The sequence below is a fragment of the Geospiza fortis genome, unplaced genomic scaffold, assembly GCF_000277835.1.
Source record: "Geospiza fortis unplaced genomic scaffold, GeoFor_1.0 scaffold242, whole genome shotgun sequence".
In the NCBI taxonomy this organism is placed as follows: Eukaryota; Metazoa; Chordata; class Aves; order Passeriformes; family Thraupidae; genus Geospiza; species Geospiza fortis.
Genome location: NW_005054574.1, coordinates 290,609 through 310,005, shown reverse-complemented (window position 1 = coordinate 310,005; position 19,397 = coordinate 290,609). Strand labels below are relative to the sequence as shown.

The following is a 19,397-nucleotide window of genomic DNA, read 5'->3' as shown; positions in this document are numbered from 1 at the left end:
GCAGGTTGTGCTCTAAGCTCAGAAACAGAGCCAGCTGGCACAGCTGTTCCAGAGGCACTGGCTTCTCAACCAGATGTGTAATATAAGCATCTAACAAGCAGGCAGCTGCTCTGGGGAGCTGTGAGGATCTCAGGCTATGAGGTAGGGACCAGCATCTCTGTCAATGTGTGTTCAGTGCTTGCAGTGTCCCAGCTCTGTGCTGGAGAAGACAGGGGCATGCTGTGCCCTGACATGGTACTCACTAAGCTCCCTGGGTGGAGGGCAGGGGCCCAGAGGCCAGGAAATACCTGTGGCATAGGAAAAAACCAAACAGGTGGAAAATCAGGGACAGGACTGCAAGGGGGGCAGAGTGCATGCCAAAACGGGGGTAGAGCCTTTGTAGCTCTGCAAAAGCTGGCAGGGCTGCAGAGTTGCTAAAACAGCCAACAGCTCATGCAGAGTCCTGGGAGCAGAGCTGGAGATAATTGCGGAGATAGGAGATGAGGTAAAATCGGGCTTACAGACTGCTGAACTGAAAAAGAAGAGGTAACAGCATTTAACCTGGCAAGGAACCTGAGAGACATCGTGTAAAATGAGTGTACTCTAACTCCTGCAGACGGCCAGCAGGTAGGAAAACTCCACGGCGTAAGGGGAGGGTGTGTCTGGAGGGGAGGACTCAGGGGCTGGACTCAAATCAGGTGGTGAACTCAAAGTGTCCTCCCCGTTGGAGTTGGCTCAGGGCGGTGCTGACTTTACAACCCTCCAATGTCAGCTGTTCCTGAGGTGCTGGTGGAAACTGAATGCTGTGGTTCAGGAGCTAAAAATCTTTTTTTACCCCCTTCTGAGAGAAGACAAAGAAAGAGCTGTGGCCCCAAAACAGTCGAGACCTTTCTCAGGTCAGTGTTAAATTCTTACCTCTCCCAGCAGCTGCTTCTCAAGCCCTGAGGATTTCACTGAGCCAATTTAATGCTGGTGGTCAGACAGTTTAAACCCATTAGCTCCCAGCTATCTGAATAATTTTCTCCTGGGATCCCAGCACACAGGCAGACTGCTCTAACCAGAACTGCAGAGCACTGCCACGGGACCTGGACTTTGCTGACTGCTGTAGCCTGTGTGGTGAGCACTCAGGGGCTGAAGAAAATGCCACTGGCAAGATCCCTGTCCATGACATCTCTGAATGGGCTTCTTCAGTGTGAGGATGAAGACCTGCCCGTGGAGGATTTGTTGCTCTTTGAAATTTCTTGGGAGGTTGCCAACAAAGGTTTGTACCACAGTTGGGGGTTAGTATTGCTGTTTTCTCAGGAGTGGAGGGAGGGATGAAGGGCTGGAGAAGAAAGGCATTCACAGGGAGACTGGAGAGAGCTGCAGAGCTGCTGGATTGGAAGAAGTACAGGTGTGTAGTTGTGCATGCTGAGCGTGGGCTGCATCTGCCTGGGCTTGTGTGGGATGGGCAGAGCCAGGATGTCTCTGTGTCTTTTTGTGTTCCATCACCAGGGAGGAGGGGGGTCTGAACATCTAAGTGATATGTCTGAGTGTGCAGCTATCTAAATTGCTTTGTACATACTTAGGTTTTGCCTTCCATGCAAATTCACTTAGGAATGTCATGCATGGAAATGAGCTGTACAACAGAGATCAGATGCACAGCAGTTTAGCAGCCCCCCCTCAGCCTTCTAGAGCAGTGTGGAGAAGAGGCCAGGGCTGGAAGGGGAATAAATAAATAGAGCTGTGTACAGCCACTGAACAAAACCCAGGAGTCAATGACCAGCGGCCTTTGTGTGCCAGCTAAAACTCTTCTGGACTGCTCTTTGCAAACACGGGTGGTGCCAGACAGGGGCTTCATTTGTTCATTGGTTGCTGCTGGTCAGGCAAAGGGCACACTGCTTACTAGGCAAAAATCCTCCTGCCTCCATTTCTAATCCATTCATCAAATCATCCCCTTTCAGGTAGGTGTAGTTCTGCAAGCTTCCATTTTCACTGCAAAAGTGAGTTAGTATGAGTAAATTACTGACCTCCTGTGTGTTATTGTCCTGGCAGATAAATAGAGTTTAATCAGGAGAGGGGATCTGTAAACTGTTAGGAATTTAACTTTAAAGAGGAAATGTGTGTAAGAAGAACAGGCAGTACTGGGGTTTATCCCCATGGGGAAACTGGAATTACTCTTCTGTGATAATTTCTGCTGGTTTACATTGCTCTTTTTAGGGTGGTGAGCCTTATCAATACCTAGAGATGAGACAGTAGATTTGGCAGTTTGAATCCCTGTGGGCTTGTTTTTCAGTAGCTTCAGCCAAGCTTTTAGAATTAAATTACTAAGGCCACAACTTGGAGCATGCAGCATTCACTTTTCCAGTGTGCATAATAAGTAAGACTCTGGCAAGCAGATGGCAGCAGAAATCTAGGAAATTCAGGAGTTCTCACTGACTTCTCTGAACTCCACAGCATACATATTTTCTGAGTCATCTGGACCCAGTGGTTGTAGATATCACACAAGATTTTTAAGAGAAGATAACCCAATTAGATTTTCCCAGAGCATGTACAAAATGTAGTGAATCATTTAATCATCCATAGAGTTCTGGCTGACTTCACTGGAGCCAAATCAACTGACACAGCTAAAATTTACTATTCACACATTTTATGAGAGAATTAATATTAATAAAGTCAGTTTTATTCAGTGTGTTTAAAAATAAGGTGCCTTTGCTTACACCACTTTCCAAGCCCATATATTCAGACAGGGATGAAGGAACATGGAATTACAAGCAATTTCTTTATTAGAGTCTGACCTTCTGCAAAGCTTCCATTAACCAAGCTTGACTAGAAATGTCTGTGCAAAATATAATATATTATAATTTATTATAATTTTATAATCCTTTTTCAGCCTATTTTTCTGGTAAATTTTTGATACTGAGGGTTTGGGGTTTTTTTTTCTATATCTCCCAGGCAGCTGAATGTCTAAGTCACGTGGTGAGAACTGTTCCCTGGTGACCTTTTATAAACAGTTCTGGGAAAATGTTACGGCACTGTGAGAGAGAGTAGACAGCAAAATACAGGGAGAGTCATCACAGAAGATATATCAGCTCAGGAAATAATAGCTTGTAATGTATATTTCCTAGCTTCTTTAGCAGGAGGAAATGTTTATTTGATTAAATAAACTGACCACACAGAGATTTAGTTCTACTGCATGTTTTAGTGTTTGTGCTGCTGCACATGTTCCTAACATAGAGGGCAAGATAAACATTATCTGGATTTATTGCCTGACAAGCTAATTTCGAGTATTTGATGTAAAGGTTTCTGTCTCCCTTTCTGGCAATGCAAAGGTATGTGCGAGGAGCTCAGCCTGAAGCTGGTTTGCATTTCTGAGGTGGTGTAAAGCTGCTGCTGCCCACAGGAGTGAGTTCCAGTCTTTGCGTTCATTTTAGTGCATCACCAGGTGCTTGGGTACATTTCCTCCTTGACCTGTGCTGCTTCTTAATAATCCCTCCATTTCTCTCGTGGTGTGGGAACTCTGCACATCACTCCGGATGTGAGAAGTCCCCCGAGACCACGTCGAGAGCCGAAACCCCGTCAGGGGGCTCGGAGATCTTGGCATGATGCCCAGAACACTTGGTGGCTAGATTTCGATCCTGCAAGTGAATTGCCAGTTTGGTATGAGGGCTAGAAGGTGTCACAAGTTTAAAAGGTGTTTTTATAAAGTGTACACAGAGTAGAAATATAAGTTTTAAAAATTTCTGTATAAAAGTAATGGAGACAAGATGGAAGAAACAGGGCGTGTCTCATCCTTCTTCCTTCTTCTTGTTCTCCATCTTCTGCTGTGGTGTTGGCACTCAGAGATTAGTTTAGGGAAGGGGTGCACTGTCCAACATGAGTGATAAGTATTGAGAAGTAAAAGTAAATATGATATACGTAATTTGTGGTATAAGAGACGGAGCAGCCTTAAAAGTAGTCAGAGAGCATCGTAGCTGCCTTGCTAGTCAGACCTCTGTCTGCCAAGAAGAAAATTTTGTAGATAAGACTTAATAAACAACCTGAAGACCGAACAGCAAAGAGTCCAGTCTCATTCTTCAGAGCCTGGAGTCGCTCCCTAGATCACCCAACTCACCTCGGGGGCAGAGAACAAGCAGCCGGCCCAAGATCGTGGCACTGACAAACGGGCTGAATTGTCCTCTTTCCTGTGAGGAAGGTGATAGCAGAGCTCACACGTGGATATCCATCCCCACACATTGTAACCAATGACCTTTACAGGAGCAGAGCTGAACCTCTTCAGAGCCAGGGATGGCAAGGGAGTCCTGCAAATCAGAGAATATCTGATTCTGTAGAGGGGGAGCAAGCATTCCATGGCATTTCCCTGATGGTGCTGATTGTTACTGAGGCATGAGGTGCAGCTGTAGGGAAGTAGATGGTTGTATGAACTCAGGGCTCAAAGATCTACAGTTGACTATTATTTCCAGAGTCTCATCTCTTCTTTGTCAGCCGCTGGAACAGGGGAGTTTTCTCGCCTTTTGTTTTAAGTATGGATAATTTAAAACGTGCTCTAAGGAGGCAGAGCTTCTATTTCTCCATGTTTCCTTTTTGTATCTTCTGTCCTGGCTGCGGCCTGTGCTAAGTTACAACCTGTGACACAAAACATTGGCCTCTCAGTTATAGCTCTCACTCTACTCCTTCTGAGCAAGCAAAGGTAAGGTAGCTGAAGGAGAAAATGGGAAATTAAAAAGGCTCATCTGCCAATGTCCCTCTCCCTCACCCTTCCCCCAAGTCATGAGAGGGAACTTGCCACCTAAACCAAAAACAGTATCGAAATCCTCTGGCATTGAAAGTCCTCTGTCAAAGAAATAAGAAATGTGTAGCTTTTTATGTGAGATTTCCCTCACTTTAGTTGGCTTTTCACTAATAGGCAAAACCCTATGTGAAGTGGATCTACAGTGTTTCTGTGGCAGAATGGGAAAAATGCAGCCAGTGAAGGGTCCTAGTCCATTGCAGTGCCACAAATCTGGTGGTAATCATGGGGGAGATCAGCATTTTTAACTCTTTCTTTCTCTCCTGGCCATCATGCTCTAGTAAAGCAAGGTCTGGTCATACAACTGTGGAAAAAAAGGAGGGTTTCTTTCCTCCATAGCATGAAGACCATTAAAAGCTTTAAGTACAAGAGCACAAAAGAAATGGCTACCAAGCTATGAAGATATTGGGCCTGGGTTGAGTTTGTGTAGTGGGATTTCTGACACATTGGTTAGAAGGGCTGAGAATGTTCAAGATCCACTCTTTTCTCTAAAAAGATGTCTTGAAAATAATTCCAGTGATATTTGGATTAGTATCCCTTGCTGTACCACTCACAGCTTTTAGATAGAAAGTAGAAGAATGCTTAAAAAATGCTGGGCAAACAGCCAGCTTGTGTCATCATTCAGCTGTGAGCAGCTTAGCTCAAGAGTCACTGGTAGATGAATCTCAAATATTTTTATTCCCTCCCCATTGGAATGGAGACTGTGCTAAAAACAAAACTTGTTTCAGCTCTCGCTGGAGCAGAGATCTCGGTTCAGTTTCTCTGGTAAAAAACTGGACTTTTGGAAATTAAATCCTGAATCCACTGAAGTCAGTAAGACCAGCATTTTCCCTCCTCTGTGTCTTCCCATGATGAAACTTCCTTGGGAGAAGGTGATTACTGTGATTTGTGACACAGCTGAAGTAACACCCTTTGGGGAGTGGGGATGTGCTGGCATAAACTTGGCATAAGCCCAGCCTCAGAGCTCTGTGCATTTATAGAGTGGGCTGGAATATCAATGTCAAATCAATTCCAAATGAAATCCTGTGCACTGGGGATGATGCACACAGAAATAGCTTCTCAATTGTGGACATCTGTCATAAGTTTCAATGGTTCAGTATTATTTCAGAATATGTTTGGAATGTCAGAATTTCAGAGAATGTGGAGATCTGTCTTCTGAGGAGTCCTGGCCACAAACATAGCCCAAAAACCACAGGAAAAATATCTGCTGGCTGAAGATGCTGGTTGTTTTTCACCTGACGCATTTTGCAACCTGATTTTATTTAGGGCACCTCAACAGACAATCAATCAATCAGATTCCAATGAAATGTTAGAAACAAGTTAAACCCAAATTTTTATCACACCTGTGCAGATCAAAGACACATTCTGAGGAGAATGGTGAAACAATTGATGTGAGAGTGATTGTGGCAGTTTGAGTCCCGAGCCTGGGCTCACGCTGCTCCCATGGATCCTGTGGCTCTCATGGTTCTCAGGGAAGCTTTAATGCCTCCAGAGTGGCCTGGTCAGGACATAGCAAAGAAGCTGCAGAGCCCTGGAATTGTCCTGATGCTCTCTCTGTATACCAAAGGTGTGTGAGAAAGGATCAGTGACAATCTCCACTTACCTCTGTCTCACTTCTGTAGTTCACTTCCTATTTCTCTCCCTTGTTTTTGGTTTCTGCTGCTCCCTCATTCTGTCCTTCTGCAGTGTGGGGTGGGTAGGAGGACAAGCTCTAACTGCTGCTTGGATTTTAAATATACAAAAAAAAATAACACAGCAGGACTTGAAACAAGGAAAACAGAAAATGCTGGAGTGATGCAGAGAACTCCTTTAGACAAATTCTAGTAGTGTTAACATAGATAAAAAGGTTTAGGCTTTTAAAATAATTCTGTGGAATTTTTTGAGATAGTATTTTGGTTTTATCTTCTGTTTTTTAAAGAGGTCACTAAAAATACATCAAACTTCCCCTAAATTAACAAAATTCTTCTTTCCCAAATATCTGAGCTCCCCTTTCTGTGCCAGTTTATTTTTTTCCTTTAAAAAAACCAAAACAAGAGGAAGAATGGAAAGGAGATAGGTGGGGAAAAAATTTTTGATGATTTCCTTTTAAAGTTGATTTCATTTATTGGTGGAAAGGTTAAAAGCATGTTTTAAAAAGAAATAATAAAAATATTTTTATTTCAATTATGTTTTTAAATGACTAAAACTTAATATATTTGAATAAAGCATTTTGTTGAACATCAGAAAACTAAACTATTCCTGTATCAACATTTTACTGCTAATTCCCCTTGTCTGTGATATTCCAAACCAGTTCTCTTGTTCTGATCTCTACTGATTCTCTATGAGTTTCTCATTTTGTCATTTCTTGTTTGTTTTAACCCTGTTTCAAAGTACAAAATTTCAGAGGCAGCATAGAGAAACTTGCAACATTTTGGTACATCCCTGTTGTTTGGAAAGGTTTTCTGTTTATACTATGACCTAAAACATTGTATTAGACAAGAAAAAGAAGGCTTACCAAATTGTTGAAGCAAGTTGAGAATTCTGTGAGCTGAACATGTAAACCCTTACTCTGCTACTCAGTAGGATATGTAATGTTTTGCTTACTGGCACAGATATTTCCAGGGAATTCAAAGCAACTGAGCATACAGAAACTAGCTCTTAAAAGATATATAATGTGTTCCTGGAGTTTGCTATGGAGAGGTGTAATTTCAAAAATCAATACATTATTCTAGGCATTGCTCTGTTCTTCTCAAGATGTCTTTTTTAAGTTATACCCAACACTTCCTACATGCATAGTTTCACTTGCAGTTTCCCTCCGCTGTCAGTTAAACCTTATGCACAGACATGCTTTGTGAGTCATATTTCCACAGTAACAGGGAAGACAAAAGCAGGTCTGGGGGCCAGGTAGCACGGCTTTTATCACAGTTAACTTCTGAGGAGTTTTAACAGCCTGTAACATGTACTCCTTGGATTTTATTGTAAGTACCTTTTAGTGCATTTCAGGCAAATCAGCACACCCTGAAATGTTTTTTACCTTGCTGTGCAACAGATTATGACAGCAGAGCATGGCACACTCTCCATTCTTTCCCCCATAAGAGGACTTCCATACATCTTTGGCTCTTCAGCGCACACAGGGATCCTAAGGAAAACCTTGTGAAAAGAAACACTTGGATGCTGGCTGTGTGAAACAAAGATCCAGGCTCTGCCCTGCCCTTGAGCTGCAGATTCCCCATTTCTCTTGAAATCTGTGGCTGTGGAAACTCCGCTACATTGCCAATCTCAGTGTTGAGCCCTTTGCAGTGTGGAAGAGGCTGAGCCACACTCCTAGGATGGGGAAAGGAGCTTTGCTTCACTCTAGGCATATACAGCTTTATCATGGTATTTAGTGTCTTTCATCTTGCAAGTCATGTTTTCTCTTTTTCCTGGATCATCAGGCTGCTCTGCACTAAATTCTTTCCTCATTCTAAGCTCTGTATCTCTGCCAATTCAAACCAGCCAGTTTCATGACTAAGATTTCTACCAAGCCTCATATTTATCTTATTTTGGATTGAGGCCTCTTATGCTCCTATGGTGAATTTACTACCCCATAAAAACAGTGGTATCATTGTAACTATTGCTTTTTAGGTTGAATGTTCTGATTTTTCTCACAGAATTAAAATTTTATGTTTCTCTGAATCCAAACTTTTTAAATAGACTCTCTCAGCTTGAGCAGAGAAACTTGGAGGGAAAATACAGTGTTATTTATCTAAGATTGCTCTAAATCCCTGTCCAAAGCAGCCATGGAAGAATATGATGACTCTGCAATTCCGTGGCTACATGATGTGAAACTCTTGAACTGACAGCTTGATTTAGGAACAGACATTTGTAAGATTCTTGTCTTCTTAGGTCTTGAATTATTAAGGGTAATAGTTTATTTTACTAATTCTACTTAGCAAGCTGGTAGATTGAAACTGCATTTTTTTCCTCTTTGTAAATACCTAGAATCCTGAGACATGAAAATATTGAGACCAGAGGTCCTTTCAGCATTCAAAACAAATGAAATATTTGTAGAGAAAAGGATTTAAGTGAACAATTTATTTTCTAGGAGCATAATTAAAACTGTAGCTCTGTCATTTGGCTCCCCAGGGCTGCAAGACAGCAGGCTTTGCAGAAGGCTTCCTGTGTTTGTCAGGGGATGCAGTTTAATTAATCTGGGAACTAATCTCCCAAAGTGCTGAGCAACTTCAGCTGCCGTATTGTAGATAGCAGTGGCAGATTTTTAAGGAGAATTAGGTAACTTCTCAAGGTTTTTAATTATATTGGATGTGGTGCACTGGCGCCTCTGGATATCCCAATAGCTTTAAAAGGGTGAGCCTAGCATGCCAGCTCTCAATCCCTGGCAGCTTTCAGTGCTGGCTCCATAGGTAATTTTGATGTCACTGCTGGAAGCTGTAGCACCATCTCCATCCCCAGAGTGCTGCCAATATTTCCAAAGCTTCAACATTGAGTGGAGGGAAGAAAAAAATTATGTATGAGCGCCAATCCCTTCTGTAGTATTCCTTTTGCTCTTTGTACCTGTTGTGTTCCCTCTCTCCCACCCTGCTGTAGCTATGCTCATTGTCTCTGGTGTGCAGCAGCTGCTTGGCTTCAGGTTTTCTTTTCCCTCACCATCCTGCCCCCTTGCTGGATTCAAGCATGCCCTCTTGCCCTCCTGACTTGGTGGTGGTGCAATGTCTACTGCCTGACACCCTGGGCACTGTGGCAAAGAGAGATTTGTCCTGTCAGTGTGTGAATTCCAGGGCTGGCTATGGCAAACTGACCAAGAGCAGCTAAGGGACTCTTACACACCATGTGCAAGACTGGATAGATCTGTATTGACTTGGCAAGGGATACTGCTGGATTGTCTTACACATTTGAATGCTGCATTTGCCTTTAAAGCAGACAATATTTTGGTGAAAGATGCTACAGACGTTTATGTAGTCAGTGTAGGCCACATTCCCTCCAACTTTAACAACTCTTCAAGACTGATAATGGAACAAAACTCCTTATGCTTTGAGGATATTGGGTTAAGTCCATTTTTATAGGCACCGGTCAATGAAATCCATCAGTTTCTCAAATTCTCTTAGTGATTTGTGTCAAACAAGCTCAGCTCTTACCACGTGATGAAAAATAGGTTTGAAAATTATAACTGAGGCAATAAAACAAAAGCAGAAGGCTGTGCTTGGGATGCAGCAGAATCAAGATCAGACATGGGAGAGTAGAAGTATGAGGGCCAGGATTTTAATCCCCCAGTTGAACAGGGAAGCTCTGATACCATTTAAGAGACTGAACTTCTGTTTATTTGATTGAGGCTGGATTTCACTTAAAGCCTACATATGTGAAGGGATTTAACTAGCGGTGTATCTGATCCACAGGTGGGTTGGAGCTTAGTACCTAGAATCCTGAGAGATCTGTAGCCTGTGCCCCTTTCTAATTTTTGTTTTTTGTGATCTTCTTTTGCAGTGGGAGGCATTTACACTGTGATCCAGACAAAAGCCAAAACTACAGCAGATGAATGGGGTGAAAACTATTTCCTGATTGGCCCCTATTTTGAGCAGAATGTGAAGACTCAGGTGGAATTCTCTGAACCTCCAAACCCTGCAGTTAAGAAGGCAATGGACACCATGAAAAGCCAAGGGTGTCAGGTAAATCAGATGTGTTGCTGCTTCCCAGGGCAACAAATCTGACTCTGAGGAGATTAAAGTTTGGGTTAATGCTCTTGTCGTTCCACTTGACACAGCAGTCCTGGTCAATGTCACAATGGGAAAGGCTTGGAAACCACTGTTAGAACAGCAGAGTCAATTCATTAAAGGTTATTTTTGAGGAGGAACCAGTTCATCCAATTATGGGTTTTAACAGTCATTTATCTGCAAGGCTGCTTAACTGGATTAATGACTTATTTATCTGGTCTCTAAGTGCAGTGAGATTTTAGTACATATAACATGACCTTCCTTTGTGCCCTTATTTCACATTCTTGCATGGGAGTGAGAAGAGTGTTCCATTAGCTCTCAGATTTTCTAATGTAGCATAAAAATATTGAGCTGAAAACCAGAAAAGACTTGAGAAAAGCACTGAGGTCACAAAGGATCCACATCCTCAGTTCAGTGCAACCAGCTGTCAGTTCCCCGAGAAGAGAGGCTAAACCACAATACAAGAAGTGGATTTTCTCTCTTTCCAACGTGATTTTTAACCAGTGTTTTCTGTGTGATCTCATAGCCTTTTTGAGGCTCGGTTTCTCCAACAATGAAGTAGGAATAAACTTCTTCCTATAAAGGTTATCTGCTAAAAGAAATAGATTATCTGCTGTGTTTATGGGCAGTTATTAAGCTGCAAGCAGCTTTGGTTACCTGAAAATGGGTGGAAGGTAACTCATGCTAAATTTGACCTCCTTTCTTGAAGTCCTTATCAGATATGTAGAACTTGCCTGCACTCTGACTCAGTGTTGAGTCCCTCAGAGATGCCAGTTTACAGGAGGAAAAATTGTGTGCTCCTTCTGTGTGCTGAACAGATGTGGAGAGCATCAGAGGCAGCAGCAGGGAAGGATTCTTACTGTTGCTGAGGGGATTGACACACTTCAGTGTAGAAATTCCTGAAGTTCTTGGGTTGTCACTAGCTGTGGCACTGGCAATGTGTTGTCTGCCTTTGTGAGAGCAGTTGTGCTGTTCTTAGGATCTAATGCCCTGTTATGCAGATGTCTTTTGTTGGATGAGTATGCGCCACAGCTTGGGAGGGTGTCTGTTGGGGACACTGACTTGATGCTTGAATTGTGCGGGCTCAAACTGAAAGGTCCAATCTGCCATTTCTTATCTTTATCAGATTTTCATAGGTCACTGATCAGGTTTTCCATGTTGCCTCTGTAACACTCCTGTGTCTGGAGAACAGCTAAAGACTTCTGGGGCGCATTGATTGCAATGCTTTATGTTGCTCCAGCAATGCATCCAATTTAATCCGCCACCTCTGCCAGCCCAACACATGCATGGTGCTGCTGAAGTATTCCTATACAGCAGCAAATCTGTCCCAGGGATGTCAAATATAGCTTTGATCTCCAATAATGACGCTCTCGTTTCCAGGAGCTGCACTTATCCTATTAACATTTATGTCTGGGTTTTGCTTATGCATCACAATGGATGGTTTTAAACCAGGGGACCTTGGAATGCTTCCAGACTTCTCAGGTCAGGTGTGTTCCTTGCCACAACCTGACCATGTATTTAGATGAAGTCTGGGTTCCCTGCTTTTAAACCTCATTTTCCTGAATAGTAAATCTGGATAGTCTGAAATAAATGCATGAGGAGCGAAAAGGAGCAAACCTGCCTTTGTTATGCCTTGTACTTTTTGTGAAAACAGGCCGAAGGCTTTTATCGTATTTGTTTTCAAGACCTGACCTCTCTTCAGCTCATTGCAGTGTCAGGGCTGGGTTCAACCCCTGAGGCCCCAGCTGTTCTGATGGCAGATATAATGTGAAATTATTTGGCTTTGCAGACTGTAGTGTGGGCCCAGCTGGGTTGGGCAAGCCAGTGCAGGCAGTGAAGTTGTGAATACTCTTAGAAATGTTTAATTATACCAATGGAGACAAAGCAGGAAAGCTGCATTTTTAGCCTGATGTGATTTTAGGTATTGAGGTTTATTGATCTTCCACTTCTGACTGATCCTTCCACTCTTCCAAATAGAATTGGAATCCTTCCCCTCTGTGCTGCTTGGGAAGAGGGAAGAAATGTCATGGTAGATACAGGCACCAAGCATCAGTCCTACAAAACCTGTCTCCAGTATTCTAGCATAGACAGCAAAAGACTGGAGACAAATATGAGTGAAAGAAAATGATAATTTTAAAATAAGGACAGAACTGGCATAGATACTTCGATAAGAAGACCTCATTATTCGAGCAAGTGCAGTCTTCCTAACCTTTTTTTTTCTTTCATAGAAAAGAAGTTACTATTGCAGTGAAAATCTAAAATGAAAGACTTAAAAATAAATGTTCCTAAAGGTTATAGTTTCCTTTGCTTCAGTAATACTCTATGTATTTTGCAAAGAAAACTGCAAGTCCTGGGTTGTAGGACTGTGAATACACATTGTTTCTGTGAAATACTTCAGATGTGATGGATGAAGATTGTTGTGCTAACTGGCCTTTACACTCGCTTTAACCTTTTCTTTCTATCCTTCTTATCCTTGCCTCTTTTCCATAGGTCTTTTTTGGAAGATGGCTGATAGAGGGCAGCCCTTATGTCTTACTGTTTGATATAGGATCAGCAGCTTGGAACCTGGACAAGTGGAAAGGTGAATTTTGGGAAGTCAGCAACATAGGGATCCCTTTTCATGACCGAGAAGCCAACGATGCTGTGATTTTTGGATCATTAACAGCCTGGTTTTTGAAAGAGGTACAGTTTTTAAATCTAGAGATTTGCAGACCAAAACTACTTTGGGATGTGTTTCCTATTCTCCAGTTTGAAAATCAAGATTTTTAGGAAGTTGATCTCAACGTAAATCAAATTTGTATTTAAAACTTAAATGTTGACTGGTCATTCAACTATATTTTTCCAGAAGAAGTGTAGTGGGGCTGCCCAGTGTGGAGTCTGAGTGACTGTGCTTGCCAGACCCCTCTGACACTCTAGAAACAGGTCTGTTTCTAGAAGGTCTGTTCTCAGGAGCTAGAGAGGCACACATTTTTCTTGGGTTAAGGATTAGAGCTGATGGAAATCAAGGCGCATGTCCTCTTAAAATTGTACTGTTTTGTCACAAGAAGGAAAGCAAGCATACAAAAGGCTTCACCAAAAGAAGAAAAAGAAAAGTTCTCTGGGGCTGGGATGATGGACAGGGTAATGTATGTTTCATGTATTTCTTTTTATTTTCAGCTTTCCTGTCAGTTTGATGACAAGCCCAATATAATTGCCCACTTCCACGAGTGGCAGGCAGGAGTGGGTTTAATCCTGTCTCGATCACAGAAACTTCCCGTTGCCACAATTTTTACTACCCATGCAACTCTGCTTGGGAGATACTTGTGTGCAGCCAGTATTGACTTTTACAACAATCTGGACCAGGTAAGAGATATTTTTCTCATTCTTCTCTGTTTTTTTTAGCTAATCATCTCCTGGCTCCCTTTCTGTTTATGGTGTTACACCATTTATTGTATTTTCTGTCTTGTGTGCTTGCTTATGACTGACCCGTAGCTGGTTGTTGATTCCAAAGCATGAGAATCAACATTTGTAAGATCATGAAGTGTCTAGGCATAAGTGCCTTTGTATCATCTGACAGCTCTGAAAGCTCAGTGGAAACTAGTAAAACCTATCCAGCTCTAGCCAACATCTGACCCTTCAGGTGTAGCCTCACAAAAGTCTTTCTTAATGTAACACAGTAGAAAAAATAACCAATAGCCCTCCTCTTGTGAAAAATACCCCAGAATTGCAGTGGATCATGGTTGCTTTGAGTTCTTTTTCCCCCAGCCTGCTTCTTAATTTTTACAAACCATAGTGAGTCCTAATTTCAAGCATTTCAGGTTAGGCCTAATTTGTAACTGGCAAATGTAGGAAGTACTTTCTGAGTTCAAAAGACTCACATGTATTTCTTGGAATGTGTGTAAACTGTCTGTTGGTTTTGATTTTCACTGTTCTCTTTCCACTCAAAGCATAACACAAAACAATGTTTCAAGGACCCAAATGTTTTCAGCACTGCCCTCATCAGGGTACTTTGCCTGATCTGGGATTTCTCATATGGTCACAGACAAACCTGAATTCAAGAGGTTTTTCCATTCCAGCACTTAGTGAAGGTAGAGGTACATAAAAGAACCACATCCTTGGCTAAAATCAGTGAAGAAAATTTTCAGTTGGATGTTTGAAGCTTGACATATTGGGGAGCTGTGTCTTCCAAAGACAAGACCTAAGCAGTTGTGTGTTGCTGGCCTGACTCAGAAACAGGGAATCATGGAATGGTTTGGGGTTTTTTTTGGTAAACATCATCTCATTCTGACCCCTGCCATGGGCAGGGACACCTTCCACTAGCCCATGTCTCTCCAAGCCCCATCCAGCCTGGCCTTGGACACTTCCAGGGATGGGGCAGCCACAGCTTCTCCGGGCAACCTGTGCCACGGCCTCACCACCCTCACAGTGAAGAATTTCTTCCTGATATCCAATCTAAACCTGCTCTCTGTCATTCTGAAGCCATTCCCCCTTGTCCTGTCACTCCAAGCCCTTGTAAATCATCTCTCCTAGACTTCTAAGTTAGTTATGGTGTTAGGTGCATTAATAAGGCAGCATGAACATCACAGGCCTGCTGTGTAGGAGTCCAGACACTCCTGCTCACTCATAGTCTCCCTGTGTGTATAATACAGAATGGTTTGTTTTGATTCTGGTTAATTGAGGGAGCTACAAGCAGTCTGAAAAGCAGTCTTTTTTTTTTCAAAGCAACTGGGTTTTTTTCTCTTCATGAATATTTTTGGGGGCCTCACCCTTCTCAGTGTACTCAAAAGGTACTCTAATGATCTTACATCTGACTAAACCGGCAGACTTTAATATATTTATAAACTAGTCACAGTATTAATAAAATTTTTTTCTGTCCGTACATGACATGAACATCTTTATATGTGAAAGCACTGTCCATCCTGCAAAGCCTCACAAATTCCGTTGGTAACCATCAGCTATGTCACAAATACAGAAATGTCTATTCAGATTTTATTCTAAGAATATGTGGAATGAAACATAAGTTTCGATTCCAAATATAATTCTAAATGGCTGTAAATAATATTTAAGGGAATGAAATTGTGGATTTCTAGGCTGTAATGCCTTATACCCTTTGTGGGTTGACAATTAAAGGTACTAACAGAGGAAATTATGTCAAGCTGTTATACTATTGTTTAATGTTGCTATAGGATGCTAAAACTCTTCCCGGAAAAGTTAACTATCTTAGTGAGGGCTTCTTTGGCTGTGAAAAGGTCACCTTGGCCCAAAAGTCTGTTGAGACACAAGAGCTTGATCTCGAATACCATAATTAAATAATAGCTAGATCTTCAGACATATTCTTGTTGCCTTCTAGCAACAAACTATTTAGGTCAATCAAGCAATTTTCTTAGTGAAGAAGATTCTTTAGGGCTTCCTAATGTTTAATCTTTGGAGGAAGCAATATTTTTTTAGAGCATTTCACCCCCTCCCACCCCAAAAATAGCTGGGTTTCCTTTTTCAGTGCTATTGCATAAATGTTTTCCTTTGAAGTATGATTAAGTTCTCACGTTTGACCAGTGTTTCACAGCTAGAACACAGTTCCCACCAGGCAGCAGCTGCCAGGATGTATTGTGCCAGACGTCACAGAAAAATGGCTGCAGCACAGAATGAAAGTGTGTGGCCTTATTGTGCCTGACGCAATCAGGCATGTACAGCTCATAGAGAGAAAAGAGGAAACCTCATGTCTTTGTTTCGAGCCCTCAACACAGTCCACAAAATGCTGAGTTAGGATGCCTGGTAGGCAGTTCTGCACTGCCCACACAGTGCAGGACTCTCCCACTGCACTGTCAAACCATCCCCATAGATAAGCAGGGCTAGAAGATGCAAGATCAGTAGAGTCCTGAGCTGTGGGCTACCAAAACTCCCTGTTCCATGAGCTGAGGGCACATGTCAGCCTGTAATCTGACGTTCTGTAAGAGGACGTTTTCTGGGGGGCTGCAAACCCAGTCAGCTTAGTAGAGGAAAGCTGTGGATGTCTGGAAGATGGGAGGGTGCTATATGGATGTAAAACTGTAATGTTGTGTGAGTCCTGACCTCTTCCTGAGCCATCTGCTCTTTGCCTCAGTCAGAGATGGGATCCTGGTTCTTAGGCAGTATTACAGCTTAGCAACTGGACATGGCACTCAGGGCTGTGCTTTAATTGACAAGGTGGCGGTTGGTCAAAGGTTGGACTCAGTGATCTTGGAGGTCTTTTCCAACCTTAATGATCCTGTGGTTAAGGTTTGAGCTTGTACAATTCTTATATTCTTACAGTTTTAACTCAATTCATCTGGGCTGGCTGGAACTAACCTGCCTCTGCTCCAGTGAGCACCTGAGTGTTAAACTCTTAGCAGGCACTCAGGATCACAGTGGCCACCAGAAGTAACACTGTTGTGTTACTATTTACTGCATATTTTAGTACCTAGATTCACATTTAATTCACTCTCATCCTGGAGAAAGGAAAGGAGGGAAAACCAAAAGAACAAAATGGGGTGACATGTACAGTAACTGACAGTGTCTTTATTTTTATTTACTTTTAATTATTTGAAGAACCCTGGGTACATGACTGGACCAGGGACTGCTCACTAAACCTATGGGTTATTGTCTTGAACTCTTCCAAACTCAACACTGCCTAATTTCAATATCAAGCAGGGTTTTTTATGAGTTTAATTCCCAATAGAAGTTTAAGAACTTTCGTATATCTAAATAGTCCAGCCAATAGAGCATTTTCCCATTGTCTCCATGTCCAGTGCAGCTTTTACATTTGTGTGTGAGATTATGTTTGTTGCCACGATAACTAAACCAAAATTGCTAAAAGAAATAGGAATTTCTGTGAAAAAAATCTCTGGGTCTGTGGAGCCTTTCTCTCTTCAGGAGGAATTGGCTTCTCAGCTGAAGATTAGCATTTTCAATCTGTTTGTTTTCCCCATTGTTTGAGGGGACTGATTTAGTTATTTGCTTGTTTTGCATGGGGATTTTTTTGTATCCTTTCATGCCTCTAGAGTTTTAAATAAACCAGCACCTTTCATAAATTGACTGAGACAACAATGATCCAAACAAGTTCCTAGGTGAATAGACAGCTCATTTCGTAAAATGATTTCACCTGGAGAGGTCATCATCTGAAATTATTTTTGGGACCACTGGCCTGGCATCATGGAGAAGTTTGTGTGGTTCAGCCTCTAATGCTTCTTACTAAAAAACCACTTTGAGTTTAATGGGAAAAGGAGAAGGAAAAAAAAGTCAGTCATAGCCTTCATTGCCTTTTTCCTTAGGTTGCCCTGCTGATGTGTAACACTTCTGTTTAGAACTTGGAACATTTTCATTCAGCTCATGCAGGTGCAGCTGAATCCTGTTTGCAAAGTGGTGGAAAATCCTGCTCCAAGAAGTCCAAAAGGAAAAGTACTAAAAATCCCAATGAAAATGAATAGTCAAGAGCTTTTTTGCTGACAATGTCTCACTCCACTTAGTGCTGTACTGTCCAGTTTGTCACCGAGCTCACTGTTACACAAAGCTAATCCACTTTGTCAACAGAGCAGCTGATGGAAATCTGATTTAAGCCAGGAAGTGTAAATTTCATTCTCTTTTGGCCTGGCAGAGCTATACCAGAATGAAAGCTCTCTTTACATAAGCCAACAGTCAATTGGAGGTAAATTTGATGTTAGCTGGATTTTAAGGGAGTGGTTCTTACCTAATTTAGACAGCAGCAGCCAGTGAGATTATGCTGGAAGCAAAAATGTTTCCATTCTACCTTTTAGTCGCTTAGGAATTTGAACTTCAAACCAATCTCTGACTGTTCCTTTGTTCTGTAGAATCACTTTGAACTTGATTGTACCACTCTTTTAAAAGACCAAGAAAGATTATTTAGTTCTTTTTCTAAAATCCTCAGGCATCAAACCTGTACCTTTTATTTGAATTACAAAGTATTTACAGTGATATTATCCACCCTTGAGGTAAGGTTTAAATTGTGAGGGTATTAAATGGTGAGTCTGTATTATTTATGCAAAGGTGACATAATGTTTAATTTAGGAAAATTACATGTATTAATTCCAGTTTGAATTTGTATTGGTTTAACTTCTGTTGGTTTCCACCATCCTTTTTTTTTTTCATTAGGAGAGCATAGCCTAATATCAGTATCTAGAGATTCTTTGTAGACTGTGACAAATAATTTGTCTTTCTTTCAGACAAGAGTTTAGATGGCTAATACAGTCCTTCCTCTTTTTCCACTCTCAAATGATTCTTGTGTTTTGGAAATACTTTGCAATTCATCTTTATAATTTTGAAGAAGGAATGGATGATTTGGATTTACTACTTCAGTGACTGTTTCCAGAAGAAACATAACTGCTTAATATTCTCTTCTTTTTCACTCAAAGTTCAGAATGTCATGCTGGGAGGCTCAGTGATTACCTGCTGTGCTCCCTAACATGTTGAATTTCAAGAGATCAATGGGATTTTATGCTCATTACATGGATCCATAGAAAATGAACTGAAGAATCCACAGAAATTAACCAAAATTTTCCCTCAGAATTGCACTGCAGCAAATGCAAATTTTACTCCAAAGCGTTGCACCTGTGGAACATCTTCTTTTGCTTTGAAATTATAGTGGCCTTCTAAAGGAGTTATTTCCCCTTCTAATCCTTGCCCTCTTGTAAATTCTAATAATCTGCTTGCTTTCCACTTGTCAGGGAAGGAGAGGATCCTCCAATAAATATACAGGGAAGTGGATATTGAAGCTGTTGGCCTTTAAATATCACTGAAATGGTTGGACTAAAGGACCTTAAGAGCTTCTTCTACCCTAAAGGGTTCTGTAAACAGTTCATCTGAGTTAGGTTTTTTTTTTTCTCTTGATGCAGCTGTGATCTGTGACTTAACCAGTGTTCCCATTTGCTGATAACAGCAAACAAACAAAAGCAGGTGTGACGCACTTGGCAGGAATCTCGCTTTGCTCTGGCTGAACACGAGGGGTATGGAGC

At 41.8% G+C, this 19,397-nt stretch overlaps 1 protein-coding gene across 2 annotated transcripts in view; it reads left to right on the top strand.

The window, feature by feature from the left end:
• The first annotated feature begins 1,006 nt into the window (after positions 1 to 1,006).
• Positions 1,007 to 19,397, top strand: part of GYS2 (glycogen synthase 2) — a 41,651-nt gene continuing 23,260 nt past the window's right edge. Inside the window, exons 1-4 of one of the 2 annotated variants that reach the window (XM_005429765.2) lie at positions 1,007 to 1,240; positions 10,208 to 10,389; positions 12,925 to 13,116; positions 13,591 to 13,776. In XM_005429765.2, the coding sequence (XP_005429822.1) occupies positions 1,120 to 1,240; positions 10,208 to 10,389; positions 12,925 to 13,116; positions 13,591 to 13,776 (681 nt within the window). In that variant the 5' untranslated portion in view covers positions 1,007 to 1,119. The remainder of the gene's footprint in view (positions 1,241 to 10,207; positions 10,390 to 12,924; positions 13,117 to 13,590; positions 13,777 to 19,397) is intronic. The other variant, XM_031064252.1, reaches the window with a different exon arrangement.